Below are 18,174 nucleotides of genomic sequence, written 5' to 3'. Positions count from 1 at the left end.
CACATGGTTAGAATTAATCCCTCTCATATTTAATAACTGAGATGTGTTTGATCACGAATTTTGGAGAGCATTTAAGTACTTAATGTGCCGCAGATCCTATCACAGAAAGTAGAAAGGGAATCTGCGCCGTCACATCTGGAAGCCTCATCATGATCTTCAGTAGTTCCTGAAATCACAGCCTCGTGACAGGAAACACTTCCAAAAAACCACATCATTGAAGACAGTATGTCTTAAATGAAAACCCACTTTCACACAGAATGCTTAAACCAAAACTGGAAGTGAACGTTTTCACAGCATTTTTGTGGTTAGAAGATAAGAATGGTCAGGCTGTCCTTGTGAGCTTCTGAACTATTTTAAAGGGAAATGTTTTTGTGTCTTTGACCCGACTGATGATTTGTGGCTGACATCATGTTGAGTTACTGAGAGCACCAGGGAATCTCTTGGTGGAGAAGAGCGTAGTGCACTAGTATGTGAGAGGCATGCCACAGGTGTAGACCATCGAAGTGTTAATGGCCCCATCAACATGATGTTATGGGACTTTAAAGTGTCTGTGTTTACCAATTAACCCTCTGTGTTGTTGAGGAATTTGAGTGGGAAGTTTCATATGCAGAACATTTTAGGTGTTTTCAGTTCTGAAGAGCTGAATTTGTATTACTAGTTTTACTTTCAAAAAGTGAGTTAATTCTCTTATCACAGCTGATTACAGTGGTGTGTGCTTGGGCATTTAAACAAAGAATCTACAGTGAAATTTGGTGATATGATAATTAGATATAATCATTTTCTTGTGTAAATTATTTATTGATTAATTGATTTTATTAGTTTTAAATAATGATAAAATTTGAATTAATTATAATCAATATTAGTAGTTTATTTATTATTTTTATATTATTTTATTATGTTTTATATATTATATTTAGCCTAGATCCTGAATGGCTTGGAATGGGGATTGTTTGTGTTTCTTATGTAAACATTTGGTGGGGGATGGCGTAGCAGTTCTCTAGTACCTCGACCTCAGCCTCTTTCTGTGTTGTGGTGGATGGGACATTTGTGTTTTGTGGATTTGCTTTGTTGTGATTGCCTGGTTCAGGTTACTGGTTAGGTTTGGGAGATTAGGTGTCAGCGCAGTGAATGGAGGACAGCATTTTCTCACACTCCAGTTTGTCTTGCTCATTGCCAGGAGACTTGCCTGAGAACAGCCCTGACCTCCTGTAGATCTCCACTTTCGTTCCCAGCAATCTTTTGGTTAGAGTAAACTTGCTTTTGAACAAAATTTAAAGTAAGAAATCCCCCTGGCCTTGTGATACCCTTCCCAACTGAGGTTCCTGTGCTTCTTTCTTGTACTGTACACTGTTTCAAAGAATAAGAGGAACAGTAGCTACAAGCGTTTGTGTTGATGTGGTTATGTAAACAGGGAAATTTACCCATAAACCCAATACCATGTCATTTACATGTGATAGTGATGTCATTGCTTAAGGTCATTTTCTTTAATAAGAATCCGTTAGTCATTTGTCAAAGGGCCTGGGTTTTTTAAATAGGTGGTCCATGCATGTCCTTTGAGGGGTCCAAAGATAAATATATAAAACACAGCATTTTATATATTTTATATATATAAAATTTGTATAAAAAAATGTATGTGTATATAATTTTAGAATAATTTATAAAATTATTTTATTATGCAATTATATTACATTATATTTAGTGCTGTTAATTTGATTATTCACAATTGATCGCATCCAAAAATTCATATCTGAATGTTGTTTAGTAATGACCTGTCCAATATTATAGAAGGTAATTATATAGAATATTTACAATAATTGAAAGAATATTTTGTTATATTATTAAATTAAAAACACATATTTAACACATATAATAAAAAACATTTATTACAATGATATAATATGTTTATTTAGATTATTAATATTATTTTAAAATGATTATCTAAATGGGTTACATATATATGTGTATATACATATACAAATACATATATATATATATTCAGTACACACATATATAAAAACACATATTTTTATTTTGGATGTGATTACTTGCACTTTGATTGATTTGACAGGACTAATTATTATATTATATTATATTATCTAAACAGGTTACAGTAATGATCTTAAAAGTATAATAGAATTATGTTGTCATTAGTAAGTGTTACTGAGAAAATCTTTTTTTTTTTTATACTTGGGGTCCCTAGGTGGGTTTAGGGCCTGGGTGGGATGTCCCTGGGATTGTTAAAATTAAGTTTGTCTTAGTTTTAGGGGTTTTTTTCTCTCTCTGTCCCTCTCATAATATATTCAGAGACCTTTCCTTGACATTTCATAAGATCAACATCTCAACAGACCTTAGATCAGCAGTGAGGGAAGTGTGCAGGTTTTGGTCACATCCTTGGGGGTGAAAAGTGTCATGACTTATTGAATTAGTTTCTCAGAGGTTTATTTTGAGCTCTATCCAGATGACTTTGGCCTGTACAGCAGAAATGGGTCTCACTCAGTAAGTTTTGGTTTTCAGGTTGTACAAGAAGATATGGTTGAGAAAAGGTGCAAAATATAGATATATAGAGTAAAACTTTTTTTGTGTGAAGAATGGAGAAAACAAGTATTTTATTGTCTTGACCAGGCTTCATGTAATATTCAAATTCCTTGTGTTTAATGCAGTGAAGCAGGGCTTTTTTTAGTAAGGGAAAATGGTTGGAACGTTTTAATATTTTACTGTCTTAATATATTGACCGTACAGGGTTCAACACATTTTCCTCAAAAGTGGCAAAAACATCTGGAAGGATGAGAGGAAAAAAGCTTCAGCAGGCCAGTGTGACGTTCAGTAAGAGCTATTGTTTCCCATTCAAACTTACAGTCCACTATATCTGGCAGGGTTGGTGTGCATTCCTCAGGTCCTACGTTGACGCTCGGCGCCTTGGGACCTATTAGGTAAAGCTCAGTAGCTGAAAGGGGGAGACGGTCAGATGGGGAGACGGTGTGTGTCTGGCGCTCCGCTCCGGTCTAGTCGACTATGCTGACATGTGCTAGATCCATTGAAAGAATACGAGCTCCCAGACTTTCCCCCCGTTCTTCCTGTACTACAGTAGGCTGCTATTGAAACAGTTGAAAATGGAGTCAGGGAGGAGACTCTACCTGTTGACTTAGTAGTCAAAGAGCCGTTTAGATCAGTTTGTAAACCACTCTTATTGGCTTTAGGGTTTAAATTACATTAAGCTTGTAGATTTAAGTCAGCTTAGGAGGAGTTTATGTTGGATGTCTCCCATAGTCTAGTCTCAGGCATGGGAGCGGACGCTTGGAGCTGTACATGGGCGAAGTACATATTTGCATTGTTTGTGTTTATAAATGCAGCTAAGAATTTTTGCTCACATGAACTCCCACTGCCCTCTCAGAGCGGACGGAAAACCAGCCAAATAAGGCTGTGAAAGTGTGTGGCCCTCTTTTAAACATGCCATAGCTGTACCCCTGGTGAAGGCTAATATTTGACCACATCAGAATAGGGAAGAAGAGCCTTTTTGATGCTGCTTTGTGATTTTCACCCATGAGTATTGGCTTTTATCTGTTTCGTAAAGTCAACATAAAATAAAAAATGACCCTAAAGTTCACCCAAAGATGAAAATTACTCACCCTCGAGCCATCCTAGGTGTATATGACTTTCTTCTTTTAGACAAATACAGTCTGAGTTATATTGAAAAAATTCCTGGCTCTTCCAAGCTTTGTAATTGCAGTGAATGGTGGTCAAGATTTTGAAGTAAAATAGAGTGTGTCCATCCATTATAGAAAGTGAAGCCAATGTCCTACGTCATTCACTGGGACGGCACTCTTTCATGAATGCACATATGACAGTTGGTGGAAGCTATAGAGATGACAGTTTATACAGTTTATACCTACACAAACACATCGATTCACTTCAGAACAGTGTTCATTTTGACAGCAAATTTAGATTTAGTCTTAGTCATAGTCTTTTGACTAAAATGTCATTTAGTTTTAATCATCTGAATTGTTTTAGTCTAGTATTAGTCGACTAAATTTCATAAGATTTTAGATGACTAAATCTACAGTAGATTTAACTAAAATCTAATAGGTTTATTTATAGTGTAGTGCATTTATTAAGCATTTATCTAAAATTTCCAAACTTATTAAGGTTTTATCAAGATAAACACAGATTTAACTGCTGTGACATGCAGCATGCCTTTATATTAAAGTCAAATCAAACCACTTCTCATAAAGAAACAAGCTCATGGTCTTCTTTTCAATAAAATACCAGTGGTTAAAAAGGCTAATTATGCATTCATTATAACAACTTGTTTACCACATTCTTCATTCTTTCAAGCAGACATATTTATTTATATAAATACATTTAGATTAATCTTTATTAGGGCTACTGAAGTGATTCAGTCAAGAAAAGATTTTTCTGTCTTTATGTTGTTGCTTGATTAACATCAATGCCACAGACAACTGCAACTAAATTAGGCTGCTGTCCCTTTAAAACTGAATGCACAGATGCAATGTACTGATTGTGTTTACATGAATACTTGGCATGGCTCCATACCATAATTTTGACTTAAGTACGATACCAGAATGTAATACCTCAGTATCGATACTAAATCGATACCATATAACCAGTCTTAAAAGATAAGTGAACTGAAAACAGTTTAGTAAGTAATGTAGTTCATTTATCATTTATAACTTAATTATTGACCTAGATTAATAAGTGCCGTAATACTGTTAGGTCAGCTTGGCTAATGAATTTGAACAAAGGTTGCTTTACTGTAAACAGTCAAAATATTAAAAATCACGTTATCTCTCTCTCTCTCCGATTGTTTTCAGATTTCAGACTCAGATATCCAAAGAAACAGCATTAAATATAAATGTCGCTCTCTCAGCTGCTTCATATTAGCGGGCGGTGGCACGGCAGAAACATTACCTTCATATTACTGATACTAAAATTAATATAGCGAACCTCTTGCTTTGTTTAAATTCAGTTAATATTTGATTGTTTGAAATGCAAGTGCAAATATTATGTGACCAAAGCTAAACTGGTTCTAGCGTGTCACACACGCACATTTGACCTTTCGTCTTAGGTAAGTTATGTGCGTTGGTCAATTGTAAATAAAAATTTATGAAACCTGCATTTATGAATGATGAATGATGCACTCACCTGTTGATCTCTAAATTCACGTTAAAGATCAGGATGAGCAAGTGACAAATGCTTGGCAAGATTTGATGTGTTGGCTCATGTGGCAACACATGATTTATAGCACAGCTTGCATACAGGTGCAGTAAAGTCAGTTCATTCACATTTATCATCTGTTTTGTTTGCAAAATAATGGCATATTTTACTTCTACTGTTGTCTTTATTTACTAGTTTTGAGCGCGTTGATGGAGTTTCATCTGTTTGATAATCCATTGCGTTGTTCTGTTGTCACGTTTACCCGTTTCGCAGCAATTTGGGAAGCATTGCCACCTACAAGTCATAAAATACAGAATTGATCAAAATGATAGTATCAAACCATTTGAAATAAAATACATATTTTCCAGTACTGGTATACCGCACATTGCTAAAACTTGTTAAAACAGACAATTCAGCATTATTTTGTGTTAATAAGACACGAAAGAGTACTCGTGTGCAGTGTGAGAGGTGCTGCTTCGTGTCTGTGCTCAGAAAACCGGTTTTGACCCTTTACAAAAACCCGCCCTCCTTAGTTACTGTTGCTATGTCTAACAAACAATGCTGCTCTCACACTACACTTCATGTTCTCACGCAGTGAATAATAAATGACAGAGCAAAGAGGAAACTGACAACATGCTGACAAACAAGACAGACCATGTTACTTTTGATATAATCAAAGTCTCTGCTTTCAAATATTGTAATTTTTTAAGAAATTCAAGCAATAAATACCAATACAAATACACTCTGTATCGCTGTAGTGCCTCAGTTCAAGCGGCACGTAAACCAATCATCTCTTCATCTTTTACAGCACGACATAAACATGAGGGAACATTAATGACTATCTTTTTTCAACCGTGGACAGACATAAATACACACTATTTTTCAAATTTAAGTCCACCGATGTTAATCTACTCTCCTGTCTGGTTTGTTTGTTGGACAAAATGACAGATTCTGCATTATTATTGGTCAGATCGCCTGTCAACCAAACTCAAGCTGAAGGCTAAGAGTCCTCTTAAATAATCGTTTTACTCAGAAAAAGTGCAGATTTCCATCAAATGATGCAAATGATGTTTCATGTTATCTTTAAAGAGTATACATTAGTATTTCTGGCTGCGTACACGTCATAAACAGGAGACCACTCTTCTACATGAGAAAGCACAGATTGGGTTTCTTTTCTTTGACTGTATGATGTCTTCCTGTCTGTGCTCTCCATCACGTGTGATGTTTTGTGAGGAGGCCTGTGCGTGACTGGGGTTCGTTCTCCGCTTCTCTTCTCTGTCTCTTGAGCTCTTAACTTCTCTTCATTCACGGAAATCTGATACCCAACAACAAATCAAGCTACTGTTCTCTTAAGACACATCTTTCTAGCCCTTCTGCCTGTCCCACTCCCTCTCCAGCCAAATGTCTCAATTTCTATAGGCAATTTTCCCAATTCCCCCTGTAATTTGCAGTACAGTCTTTACTCACTTTCATTGTCAGTAATTCACATGGTTCATCTCATCACATGCCTTTCCCTTCCCAAGCTTCTCTTCCTCTTTTTATTAATTAATTTTGTCTTATTAGAGAATAGTTTTTCCTGAATTGCCATACATGTAAAAATACATGTTCCTAGAAACTAAAATACTGCACTTAAGTCATTTTTATTTTAGTGTGAGATAGTAAGTCAGTTCCTCAAATTTTGGGTGGTTGTAGTCACCAACAGTCTATTGTTCAACATGATCATTTGCCAACAGCTCAACATGCCAGAAAAAGGGAATGGTTCTTTGTTGTATCTGCACAGTCACTCTTTCACAAACTATACTGGGATCAAACAGAAGCTCTTTTTGTCCCTGTGGTGGGTAGCGTCACTCTATTTTGGAAGTGAAGAGCTTTAGGGAGTTGATTTTACGTTTTATTTTCAGACACTGAAAAATGAAGATATTTTCATCTCGGATATAAGATGTGGGCCTGTTTCTAAAATCATCATGCCAATAAAACCGGACTTTTGTAGGAAAAGTCTAATCAGATTTGCAAAATTAGATCAGGAATGGGCAGTTAGCTAAACCTTTTGCTATAGCAGAGTAGCCAGGAAGGTCCTTAGGGGAGATATCTGCTTTATTTTGTTTTGTTTGGTGTTTCGCATTCATGTTTTTGGACGTGACCACCTTTTTATATTGTATAATGTTTGCTGACGTTTCATACTGAATGTGCGGGACTTTATATGCCAAAATGAGATGAGTTCTTCCTTTCCAGGAATAGACAAAGTGCATTCATCCCATTGGACAGTGTGCCATCTCAGTGGTTAGGACTGAATTCAGTGTTTTGTTATTTTAGACTGCTGTTTTTAGTGTGGCCTGGAGTGGACAGGCTAGTTTTTCTCCATAAATATCCAAATCTTCCTAGTGTTCTCTTTGATTGTACTTCAATGAGTTTTAGCATTGACTATTCCCCCTTTGATTTAAAGATGTTTTTGTGCTCATTTTTTGTACTTAGGTTTCAGCTGATTGTGGTGGTGTTACTCCAGAGGTTTAGCTAATAATATCTGTGCAGGAAGCTCTTAGTATTTACCCTAAGAAAACCCCCTAGGGTAAATACTGCACAGCTGAATCAGAAAAGTGAATCTTAAGCTTATTTGCTTACACGCTCATTTCTGAAACCAAAAACAAAGAAGCCTAAATCTCAGAGAGCTACTGTAGATCAGATAAGGGCTCATCTGAGCTCTTTGCAGCCGCTGTTATCAGTGATGTGGCACCAGATCCTGGATCACCATGTGAAAGGAGAACTGGAACCTCACTGTGCTCTAAGTGCCCTAATTACATATCAGACCAACAAATGGTCACTAGGCCATCCTGGCAGCAGACATATGGTCAGATCCAACCTCTGACTCCTATTTTGAAGCTTCCCAGAAGACAGTTTTATTGCTCACAGGTTGCTCAGGAGACCAGAGCTCTTTAAGTATCAACTTCGTGTCAGATGTTTCTCCTAAAATTGCTCATGAGAAAACTAATTAGACAACTGTTGACATACAGTAGAATAGAGCTCTAAAATGAATGTGGATTGAAACTTTGATGTATTGGCAAATGTAAGACTTTGTTGACAAGTCTTCTTTAATTTTCATGTTTCTCATAAGAAATTCTCAGAATCTCTTTGCTGTCTAGGGGAAAAAATGAATAATGAGAATATATTTCTTTCAGATTTGATCTATTGGCTCTTTTGCTGTTGACATAAAAATGCAATACAGCTGACATTTTCCCAGAGACTGGATGCTTTCATATTTCTTCAGCATGGATGATGGTATTTTTGTAGGCTTATGCTACTTTTCTTCCTCAGAAACAATGGATTAGGTTTGTTGTGTGAAATGTTCGGAAGCAGTGAGCTCATCACAAAGAGCTGCCGTTTACGTCATTTATTAAATGCTGCATGCTAACAAGTGTAGGAGGCGACTGCTCCATCCTTGACATTTGAGTTGGAGAGAGAATAGAGAGAGAACTTCCACTGTTGAATCTATAAGCTCAGTTGAAAAGAAGGGAATGGAGGGAAAACAGGGTGATAGAAAAGATGAAGTAGGATAATTTATAGCCAAATTCATTACTGTTATAAACAGGACACATTCCTTCTGAAACTGCGGACATCTGGAATGCACAATGTCGGTCACAACTGGGGGGGAAAAAAAACATTGGAAGGGGAATTGTGGGAGGGAATGGTAAGGCTTGAGATCTTCACAGGCAGAGCCAAATAACATTCTCCAGGGCCTCTTTTTACACATTGTCATTTTTGTTTAAATGTTGTTAGCTTTTTTAGACATTACAAACCCTAGTCATCATAATTGGGATGTCTTCCAGGCGAATGTGGTTTTAAACAAAACAAATTTACTACATGGTCAGTTGAGTCTGCCTGCTGTTGTGTTAAATGCTGAAAGCTGGACTGTCTGAGAAACACACACCGGATTTATAAACTACAAACTTTGCTATATATGAGTAAATGTACAGCTGTGGACTTTGATTATAAACAAATTTTTCTAAACTTTAATTCAGTTTGTACAACAGTTCTCTCTGGTCCTTGAATCTGATAGGCTGAGAGGAGGGTGATATTCTAGTGATAACAGAACTCCAACTGCTTCACAGTTTGTATCACTTCGTTGGACGCCCAAATCCACAGGCATGATTGTAAGCTACTTGATTTGTTTTTAAATATGCAGTTTGTTAATAAAGATAACGTCTGTTAGAAAATTTGCTTCGTTGTTTCCGGAAAAGTGAGCTCCAGGTTGTCAGCAGCCATTCGGTGCTCACGAACCCGCCGAGAGCAGCCTTACCTCGACCAGAATTTCTGGAATTAACTGTTGGCTCTGATGTAATTCATTTTGGGTAAATCTAAGGGGCAGTCTTTGGTCTCATTAATTTATTATTTGTTCCAGAGCAAACTAGTGGCTAAGGGCAAAATCTCATCATGTTATATTTTATGTAAATTTAATCTTGTATATCAGAGCGCTACCTTTCTATGTTTGTCTGAATTACCTAGCAACTTTTATGATGGCTGTTGTTGTTGTTTATTAAATATAAAAAGTATCTTAGTATTTAATAATAGTATTTACAATTGGGAAATGTATGTGTGTTTGTGATGGTGATTAGTTACATTGTTCCGCAATTAGATGGCGACAAGAGGATGTTTTTATGCGTGAGTCAGCAGACTTTTATATTGAAAGGGACTGACGGAGGGTTGTAAACAAGGAAGTTATTTTTACTTTCAACAACACCTTGTAAGACGCAGCCAACAAATGGGAAAACACCCTTAACAGATGAAAGCATAGTACGACAAAGATATCGCTTTCCTCAGCGGATATTCAAACTAATGTTTTATTGTGAATATGAGATTGAGCTAAGGAATGAATGTTATCAGAAGCACGTAATCACACTCGCTCAGTCCATCTCTCTTTCATAATACTGTACATAATATAGTAAGCTTTTAATGAAGCAAATTAATGTTACTTTATAACTAGTTCTAAAGTGACGTTTTTGAATTAGTAACTGAGGCTTGGGCTCAGCTGTTAAACTGTCAAACTGAGATTCGAATCCATGGGGGAAGGAAGTAGTTTGCACAAAAGTGGGTTTTTAAAGACACTCCATTGTTGTTTCTTATGTACTTGCACACTTGTGCCATTGAACTGTTGTATTAATGCATTATCACACTTGTAGACGTGAGATATTGTTGTATATCAACACACTGTGATTTACGGTACTGATGATGAGATTAAAAAAGACACAATTAAGCTTAAATTATGATTTAATAGAAAGGCATCTAATTGTTTTGTAAAACAAGTATTTTTTTCCACTGCTCTTACATGGATTTAACCAGCAGCTGTCTTTGCGTCTAGACTTTTGAGTGTTTTAAATAAGAATCGTTTTGTGAAGGAATTGGTTGAGTTGATTCAAAGTTTAAAAAGCACTTGCAACCTGATTCTTTTTATGAATCACACAGGTTACCAGTCTGATGAATCCTTCAAATGCTGCCAAACTGTAAGAGAAATTGCCATGATACACATGGCATTTACAAGCCTTTCCCAGACATTTCACTGAATATGATTCATTTGAGCTTTTGGAAAGGTTTAATCACTTTACAGTGGAAATAAAATAAAATGCATTCTTTCAGCACATACAGTATTCACTTTCCACAAATCATGGGGTCAGTACCACTGGAAAAATGTTTTGTTTATAATGGAGTGGTTATGTAATGTCACTGAGATTATATGTTGCCTTGGCAGTAGACTGTGAAGCTGTTGGCTTTTGGGGTAGATGAATCACTCTAACATGGAGTGCAAGGACATAGGTGATAGATGCTTGGGTGGGTGTTGAGATGGGTGTGATTGGTATCTTCAGAACAAACACCTCTTCCATCTTCAAAGGGGAAACCCATTGAGAGGTCTGTAATGTACTGGGGGAATCTGCTGCTCGCTATCTGGAATCACAGCACAGAGTCTCAGGTTAAAAAGACAGATGCAGTGTTTGTTGGAGACGGTTGTCAGCTCACACCCCACACCTGACTCAGTGTGTGTTCCACTATTAAAGACATTTAGAAGACAAATCACACACTGATCTGTTTGTAGTGCAAACGTGACTTGATATCAGAGAGTAGTTTGGTTACAGTGCAGTGCCCTGTCTATTATAAGAAGTCGCAGGAAGAACAATGGTTTATTTATCATTTGAACAATAGCATTATTATTGTCATCACACTGGTTGACATGGGAATCGTGAGCATATATATCTCACATTTACACTACTATTTAAAGGTTTGGGGTCAGTACAGTTTTTTTTTTAATTTAAAGAAATTCATATTTTTATTCATTAAATTAATTGAAAGTGATTTAGTTGTCTGTGCCATTTAATCAAGAGTGTTATTATTTATGGAGGTTGTTCTAAACATGATGACTTGCAACTAACTAGCAAGTCAGCTTCTCTTGTGCTCCTGCAGCATATTGTGTGCAATGCACAAAATCATGCTTATGTGGAAGTGTCAGTGTTTATGTAATAGTGTTTTCGTAAGCTTTAACGCATAAGTCATTCTTCAGCTAATGCAGTTTGCTTTCTAGCAACACCCTAGTAAACACATAAACACTGCAAACCACTCAGAATACCTTGGCAACTGCATAGCAGCAACACACCAGCCATCACCCACAATTGTGGCAGTGAGTTTTGCAAAGGCAGTTTCTTTCAGAAAATGTAAAAATCTAGTTTAAAATGGAGAATTTAGAAAAAAAGTTTTTTTTTTTGATGTCTGAAGAGAAATATGATTTCAAACAGGATATAAGTCAGCACAGGACATAAGGTTGTGCAAGGTTTCTCATGTCAGACAAGAAACCGCTGTAACCCAAGAGAAAGAGCACAGAGGCGTCTCAGCAAGGTCGTTGCCTTGGTGGAGGAATACATGACTTCCTGTGTGTGCTGATGCGAAAGCGTTCTCTTGTTTTTCAGAACTCTATGAACCTGCCCCCGGATAAAGCACGTCTCCTCCGGCAGTACGATAACGAGAAGAAGTGGGACCTCATTTGTGACCAGGTACATCCTTCACAATCACCCACTATTATGTCACATCCTTGTCTCTGTGAGGCAGTCAGAAGAACACACTTCCAAAAATGGTGTTGACATGTCATTTTATAATGTATATATATTGTTACAGTTATTTTTAACTTATTTTTTATCAGATTTCAATTCTTAACTGAAAAGAAAAGGTAGACACAGGATCATACCATCTACTCATTTCATTTAAAGAAACAGTTTACCTGAAAATAAACATTCTATCATTGTTTACTCACCTTCATGTTGTTCTAAACAAATATTCTTCTGTGGAACACAAAATTAGGGATTGTACTGGTTGTTCTTTTCCATTTACATGCAATGAATGGGGTCTGAAGCTTTCCTGTCAACCTATGGACCACTTTATCATAACTTTATGGTGACTTTAGCCATAGTCCACATGCATTATAAATGAATGGAAAGTAGCAGCCTGTACAGTCTTCATATTTTCTTCTTTTGAGTTTGTACTTTTATACAGGTTTGGAATAACATAAGAGTGAGTAAATGACAGATTGTTCACTTTTACAGAAACTGTGTTTTTAAGTAAACTGACATGTCTTGTTAAATAAAGGATCTTGCAGAAAAAATCCATCAGTGCAGTAAATGATGACTTTAAGTGTTACATTTCGTGCATGTTTTTGTGCAACTATTTATACATTTCTAGTCATGCATCTTGACAAATCTGAGCTGCTGAAAAAGGGAGTTCATGGTTACACAAAAAAAAATAGTTTGAGAATAATGTCAGGTTTTTTTTGTTTAAACAAACAACATGAAATGATGAAGAATATGTGTATGTGTTAGTTAAAACAGAGCATTTATCTTTTGTTGGAGATGTTTTTTGCCTGTGTGTAACTGTCTCCCCCTCTTCTGCGTCTTAGGAGCGTTTCCAAGTGAAGAATCCTCCACATACATACATCCAGAAACTACGTGGATATTTAGATCCAAGAGTCACACGCAAGGTCAGCATCTTTCGCCAGATTGTGTAACTAATGTCTGTTTTTCACCTGGTTGCATGTGAACATGACTTACAGCAGTTAAAGAACTTCCAGAACAAAAATGTACAGATAACATACTCACCCCCTTGTCAGCCAAGACGTTCATGCCTTTCTTTTCAGTCGTAAAGAAATTATGTTTTTTTGAGGAAAACATTTCAGGAATTTTCTCCATATAGTGGACTTCTATGGTGGCCGCAAGTTTAAACTTCCAAAATTCAGTTTCAGTGCAGCTTCAAGGGCCTCAAAACAATCCCAGTCAAGGAATAAGGATCTTATGTAGTAAAAAACGATTGGTCATTTTCTAAAAAAAAAATAAAAATGTGTATACTCTTCAACCTCAAATGCTCATCTTGTCTAGCTTTGCCATGCATATGCGTACTCTGTGCACTCGGTTCAAGACAGTTAGGGTAGGTCTAAAAACTCCCATCTCATTTTCTCCTCCAAATTCAAAATCGTCCTACATTGCTGTTTTACCTTTTTTTTGTAAAAGGCGTTTGACCTTTTTTGCATGTTCACTTTGTAAACACTGGGTCGGTACTTCTGCAGCGATGTAGGACGATTTTGAAGTTATTCTGAAGTTAAGATAAGGTACATTATCTCAAAATTTTTTGTTCTGGAAGTGAACTAATCCTTTAATAAAAATCAAATTGTCCTTCACCAAAAATAGTAGCACTATAATCATACCCCAAAGGGGAAAAAATAAAATAAAATAAAATAAAATAAATAAATAAATACACTACTTTTAAGTTTGCGAACAGTAAGATTTTTTTATTCAGCAAGGGTGCATCAAATTGATCAAAACCAAAGTTAATGACATTTATAATTTTACTTGATTATTTTAATGATTTCTATTTCTACACTGCTGTTTAAAAGTTTGGGATCTGTCTTATCAAAACAGTATTTATTTGATAAAAAATACAGAAAAACAGTAATATTGTGAAATATTATTGCAACTTCTAATATTGGTTTCCTATTTTAATATACTTGAAAATATGATTTATTTTTGTGACGCAGCGCTGAATTTTCCACAGCCTTTACGCCAGTCTTCAGTATCACATGATTCTTCAGAAATCATTCTAATATGCTGCTTTATTATCAGTGTTGAAACTGTTGTGCTGCTTAATATTTTTATATATTTAATGTTTTAATATACTTTTTTTCAGGATTCTTTGATAAATAAAAAGTTAAAAAGAACAGCATTTAATAGAGTCTTTTCTAACAATATAAGTCTTTACTATTAGTTTTTATCCATTTAACACATCCAAAAAAAAGAAACTTTTGAATGGTAATGTATGTTGTAACACAAAATTTCTATTTTGAATAAAAACTGTTCTTTTAATCTTTTTATTTATCAAAGATTCTTAAAAAAAAGTATCACATGTCCCAAAAAATATTAAACAGCACAAATGTTTCCAACATTGATAATAAATCAGCATATTAGAATGATTTTTGAAGGATCACGTGACACTGAAGAAGGGAGTAATGATGCGGAAAATTCAGCTTTGCTTCACAGGAATAAATGATATTTTAAAGTATATTAAATCATTATTTAATATTTTTTTTAAGTTGCAATAATTGTTCACAAAACTACAATTTTTTTTCTGTATTTTTGATCAAATAAATGCAGTCTTGATGAGCATAAGAAACTTCTTTAAAAAACATTAAAAATCTTATTTATCCCACACTTTTAATCAGCTGTGTAATGAATGGAAATAAATGCTTTCTATTTATGGAAGAATCTTACCAACCCCAAACTTTTGCATGGCAGTGTACATGCAAAAAACAAATAAACAAACAGACAAACCAAAAAATCAGGATCAGTTACTTTCTTATAATTTAACCAAATAGTTTTTTCCTGTGTACATCGTTAGTGTTGACCTCTTTTGTGCACTAATAGTTTAACCAGAAATGTTGTTTTACCCAGCAATAGTTAGTGTCTATTAAAATGTTTAAACTGTTCTGATGAGGTTGCGTGTTTTTCTCGATAATCATCAGTTTGTCTCTGTGTGTGCAGAAATTCCGCAGAAGGGTTCAGGAATCCACCAAAGTCCTGCGGGAGCTGGAGATATCGCTGCGAACCAATCACATAGGGTGACTAATTGCTGTCTTCTCTCATTTAATCCTTCTTTTACATTTCTTCGACTTGGATTGATCTCTACAAATACCCCTCCCTGCAACCACCCATGATCCTCCAGTAACTAATGCAGTGACGTTCTGAGGCTCCTGTATACAGTGCAGGGAACAATAGCACTGCTAGTGGCATGGACGGGAAGCTGTGGTATTGTTTGGCTTTCCCCTCTAAAGAATCGCTCTTTCTTTGTTCTTCCTGTTGTAGAAAGCTAGATATAGTGTTTGCTTGTGCACAAATCCCTGCTGTTGGGCTGTTCTGCCAGCCTCCCTGCGCTTATAATGCTGTCTGTAGACCTCGGCAGCGTCCAGATGGTTTTTATTCATCTCGTCCCTCACACACCACCCCCTTAGCAGCTTCAAGCAACTCAGGAAGCTGACTTGTGTATGCTGGAAAGCCAGGAAGCCTGTAGCATCCAACAATGTAGTGTGTGAAAGGACACGTACACACACACACACACACATTGATGAACACAGACAAAACACTGACACACAATTCTGTAACACAATGAAGCACTGACAACTACGAACATCTTTTCACTGTTTATATTCCGTTTTCAAGGACACACACAATTGAATACAGAAAAGCTGTTTGTTGTGAAACTGTAAAACCATTTACACACATCCGCATTAGAGAAAAGCATGCTTTGTTACGCTATATATGGCACATCCGTACCAACTGGATGAATGCGCACATAAGCGATGGGGAGTAATTAGTAACTTTACTACATTTTTCAATAGTTCAGGTGTTTTGCAAATTCCAAAATGCTACTGGGTTAAAAACAACCCAGCGCTGGGTGAAATATGGACAAACCCAATGAAATATGGGTTTCTCCATGTTTTATTCAGCGCTGAGTTGTATTTAACCCAGCATTTTTAATGTGTAGTATTGGAAAAATTGATTTATCAGATAGAAACAATTTATCAACATTTATTACATATTTAATTGCATGCTGCTGTTTGTTGTTTTTAAATTTGTTATGTAAAATAGGCTGCATTCTAGTTTTTGTTAGTGGTTTATTGTATCCTGTTAGTTGTGTTCTAATTGAAACGGCTTTATATAAAAATAATTATATTCATAATAACATTTAAAATAATATTATAATTACACTACCAGTCAAAAGAGTAAGATTTTTAATTTTTTTAAAGAAGACTCTTCTGCTCACCAAGACTGCATTGATTTAATCCAAAATACAGCAAAAACAGTGCAATTTTGAAATATTTCTACTATTTAAAATAAATGTTTTCTACTTGAATATATTATAAAATATAATTAAAATATAAATATATAATATAAATATATTATATAAATTAAATTATAAAAATATAATTTTTAGCATCCTTACTTCAGTCACATGATCCTTTAGCAGATTTGCTGCTCAGAAACGTTTATTATTATTATTATTATTATTATTATTATTATGAAAACAGCTAAGTAGAATTTTTTCAGGTTTCTTTGATAAATAGAAAGTTCAGAAGAACAGCATTTATCTGAAATAGAAATCTTTTGTAACATTATAAATGTCTTTATCATCACTTTTGATCAATTTAAAGCATCCTAGCTAAATAAAAGTATTAACTTCTATCATTTCTTTCCAAAAAAAAAAAAAAAAAACACACACCAAGCTTTTGGTATAGTGTGTAATGTTACAAAAGCTTTTTATTTCAGATTAATGCTGATCTTTGGATCATTCTATTCATCAAAGAATCCTGAAACTATTTTAAATATTGATCATAGTAATACTAAAAAAAGTTTCTTGAGCAGCCAATCAGCATATAAGAAAGATTTATGAAGGATCATGTGACAGTGAAGGCTGGAGTAATGATGCTGAAAATGTAGCTTTGATCACAGGAATAAATTACATATAAAAATATATTCTAATAGAAAGCAGTTATTTTAAGTAGTAAAAATATTTTAAAATTTTACAATTTTTGCTGTACTTTGTATGAAAATAATGCAGTCTTGATGAGCAGGAGAGACTTTAACAACATTAAAAAAAGTTTGTGAACTTACTGTTCACAAACTTTTGACTGGTAGTGTAATAATAATATTTAATTTAATTTTAATAAAAGCATTTAATTTTTAACATTAAACATTTTAGATTTTAACCTTTTATAACAATTTTAAATGATATGTTTAAAGATTATCATCTTGTATTTAAATATTTAAGAAGATTTTGTTCAAGTTGCTTTTTCTCAAGTTTTTTTTGTTAGCTGTTGTGTAGGTTAGCTAACTACTACTTTACAAGATTAAAAGGCTGTATTCAGTTCAAATTACTATAAATTATGAGTATCTTGGCAAACTACAGGTTTAAAGTAGCTTCCTGAACACTGATACACACACAGAGTTATTACATGAGCGAAATCTCAGAAAACACTGGTAAAATATGATTCTGAATTACTTCCTTTGTCTTCTTTGTGAGCCATAAATAACCAATCCACTCCTCTCTCCTGTGTTATTAGGAGCCAGGGGTAATGTGTTTCTCATTAAGAACAAAAGAAAAAGAATAGGCAGGCTATTTTCACTTTTTTGGGGGGGCTGGATGAAATGGAACAGAGGACTGTTTATTGCATGTGTCCGATCCCTGGCCTCTTTCCGATGTGCTACTCCTTACTTTGCCAAGACAATCTGAAATAGCATCTGGCCGGACAGGAAAGGAGTCTAAAGGGGAGCAGGGAGGGGGGGGTTGGTAGGCAGGAAGCTGATGATGGAGTGAGCCCCCACCACCTTTTCAGTCTGAAAAGTCTGTTTCTTGCTCAGTTCCACATTTTGTCTGTTTTTCTTCTTTCGTTTGGGAGTCTGCTAGCTTGCAGAATTTTTTTCTTATTTAACA

General features: G+C 35.3%; 1 protein-coding gene across 6 annotated transcripts in view; it reads left to right on the top strand.

The window, feature by feature from the left end:
• fmnl3 (formin-like 3) overlaps window positions 1-18,174 on the top strand; it is a 53,732-nt gene that overhangs the window by 9,932 nt on the left and 25,626 nt on the right. For all 6 annotated transcript variants that reach the window (XR_007825503.1, XR_007825502.1, XM_051096269.1 and 3 more), the window contains exons 2-4: window positions 12,117-12,200; window positions 13,097-13,177; window positions 15,228-15,304. Coding sequence is in view for 4 of the 6 variants with exons in the window: in XM_051096269.1 (XP_050952226.1) it covers window positions 12,117-12,200; window positions 13,097-13,177; window positions 15,228-15,304 (242 nt within the window). In the remaining 2 variants the exon portion in view is untranslated. The remainder of the gene's footprint in view (window positions 1-12,116; window positions 12,201-13,096; window positions 13,178-15,227; window positions 15,305-18,174) is intronic.

The sequence above is a fragment of the Labeo rohita genome, chromosome 23 (genome assembly GCF_022985175.1).
Source record: "Labeo rohita strain BAU-BD-2019 chromosome 23, IGBB_LRoh.1.0, whole genome shotgun sequence".
NCBI lineage: Eukaryota > Metazoa > Chordata > Actinopteri > Cypriniformes > Cyprinidae > Labeo > Labeo rohita.
This window is presented reverse-complemented; position numbering and strand designations above follow the sequence as displayed.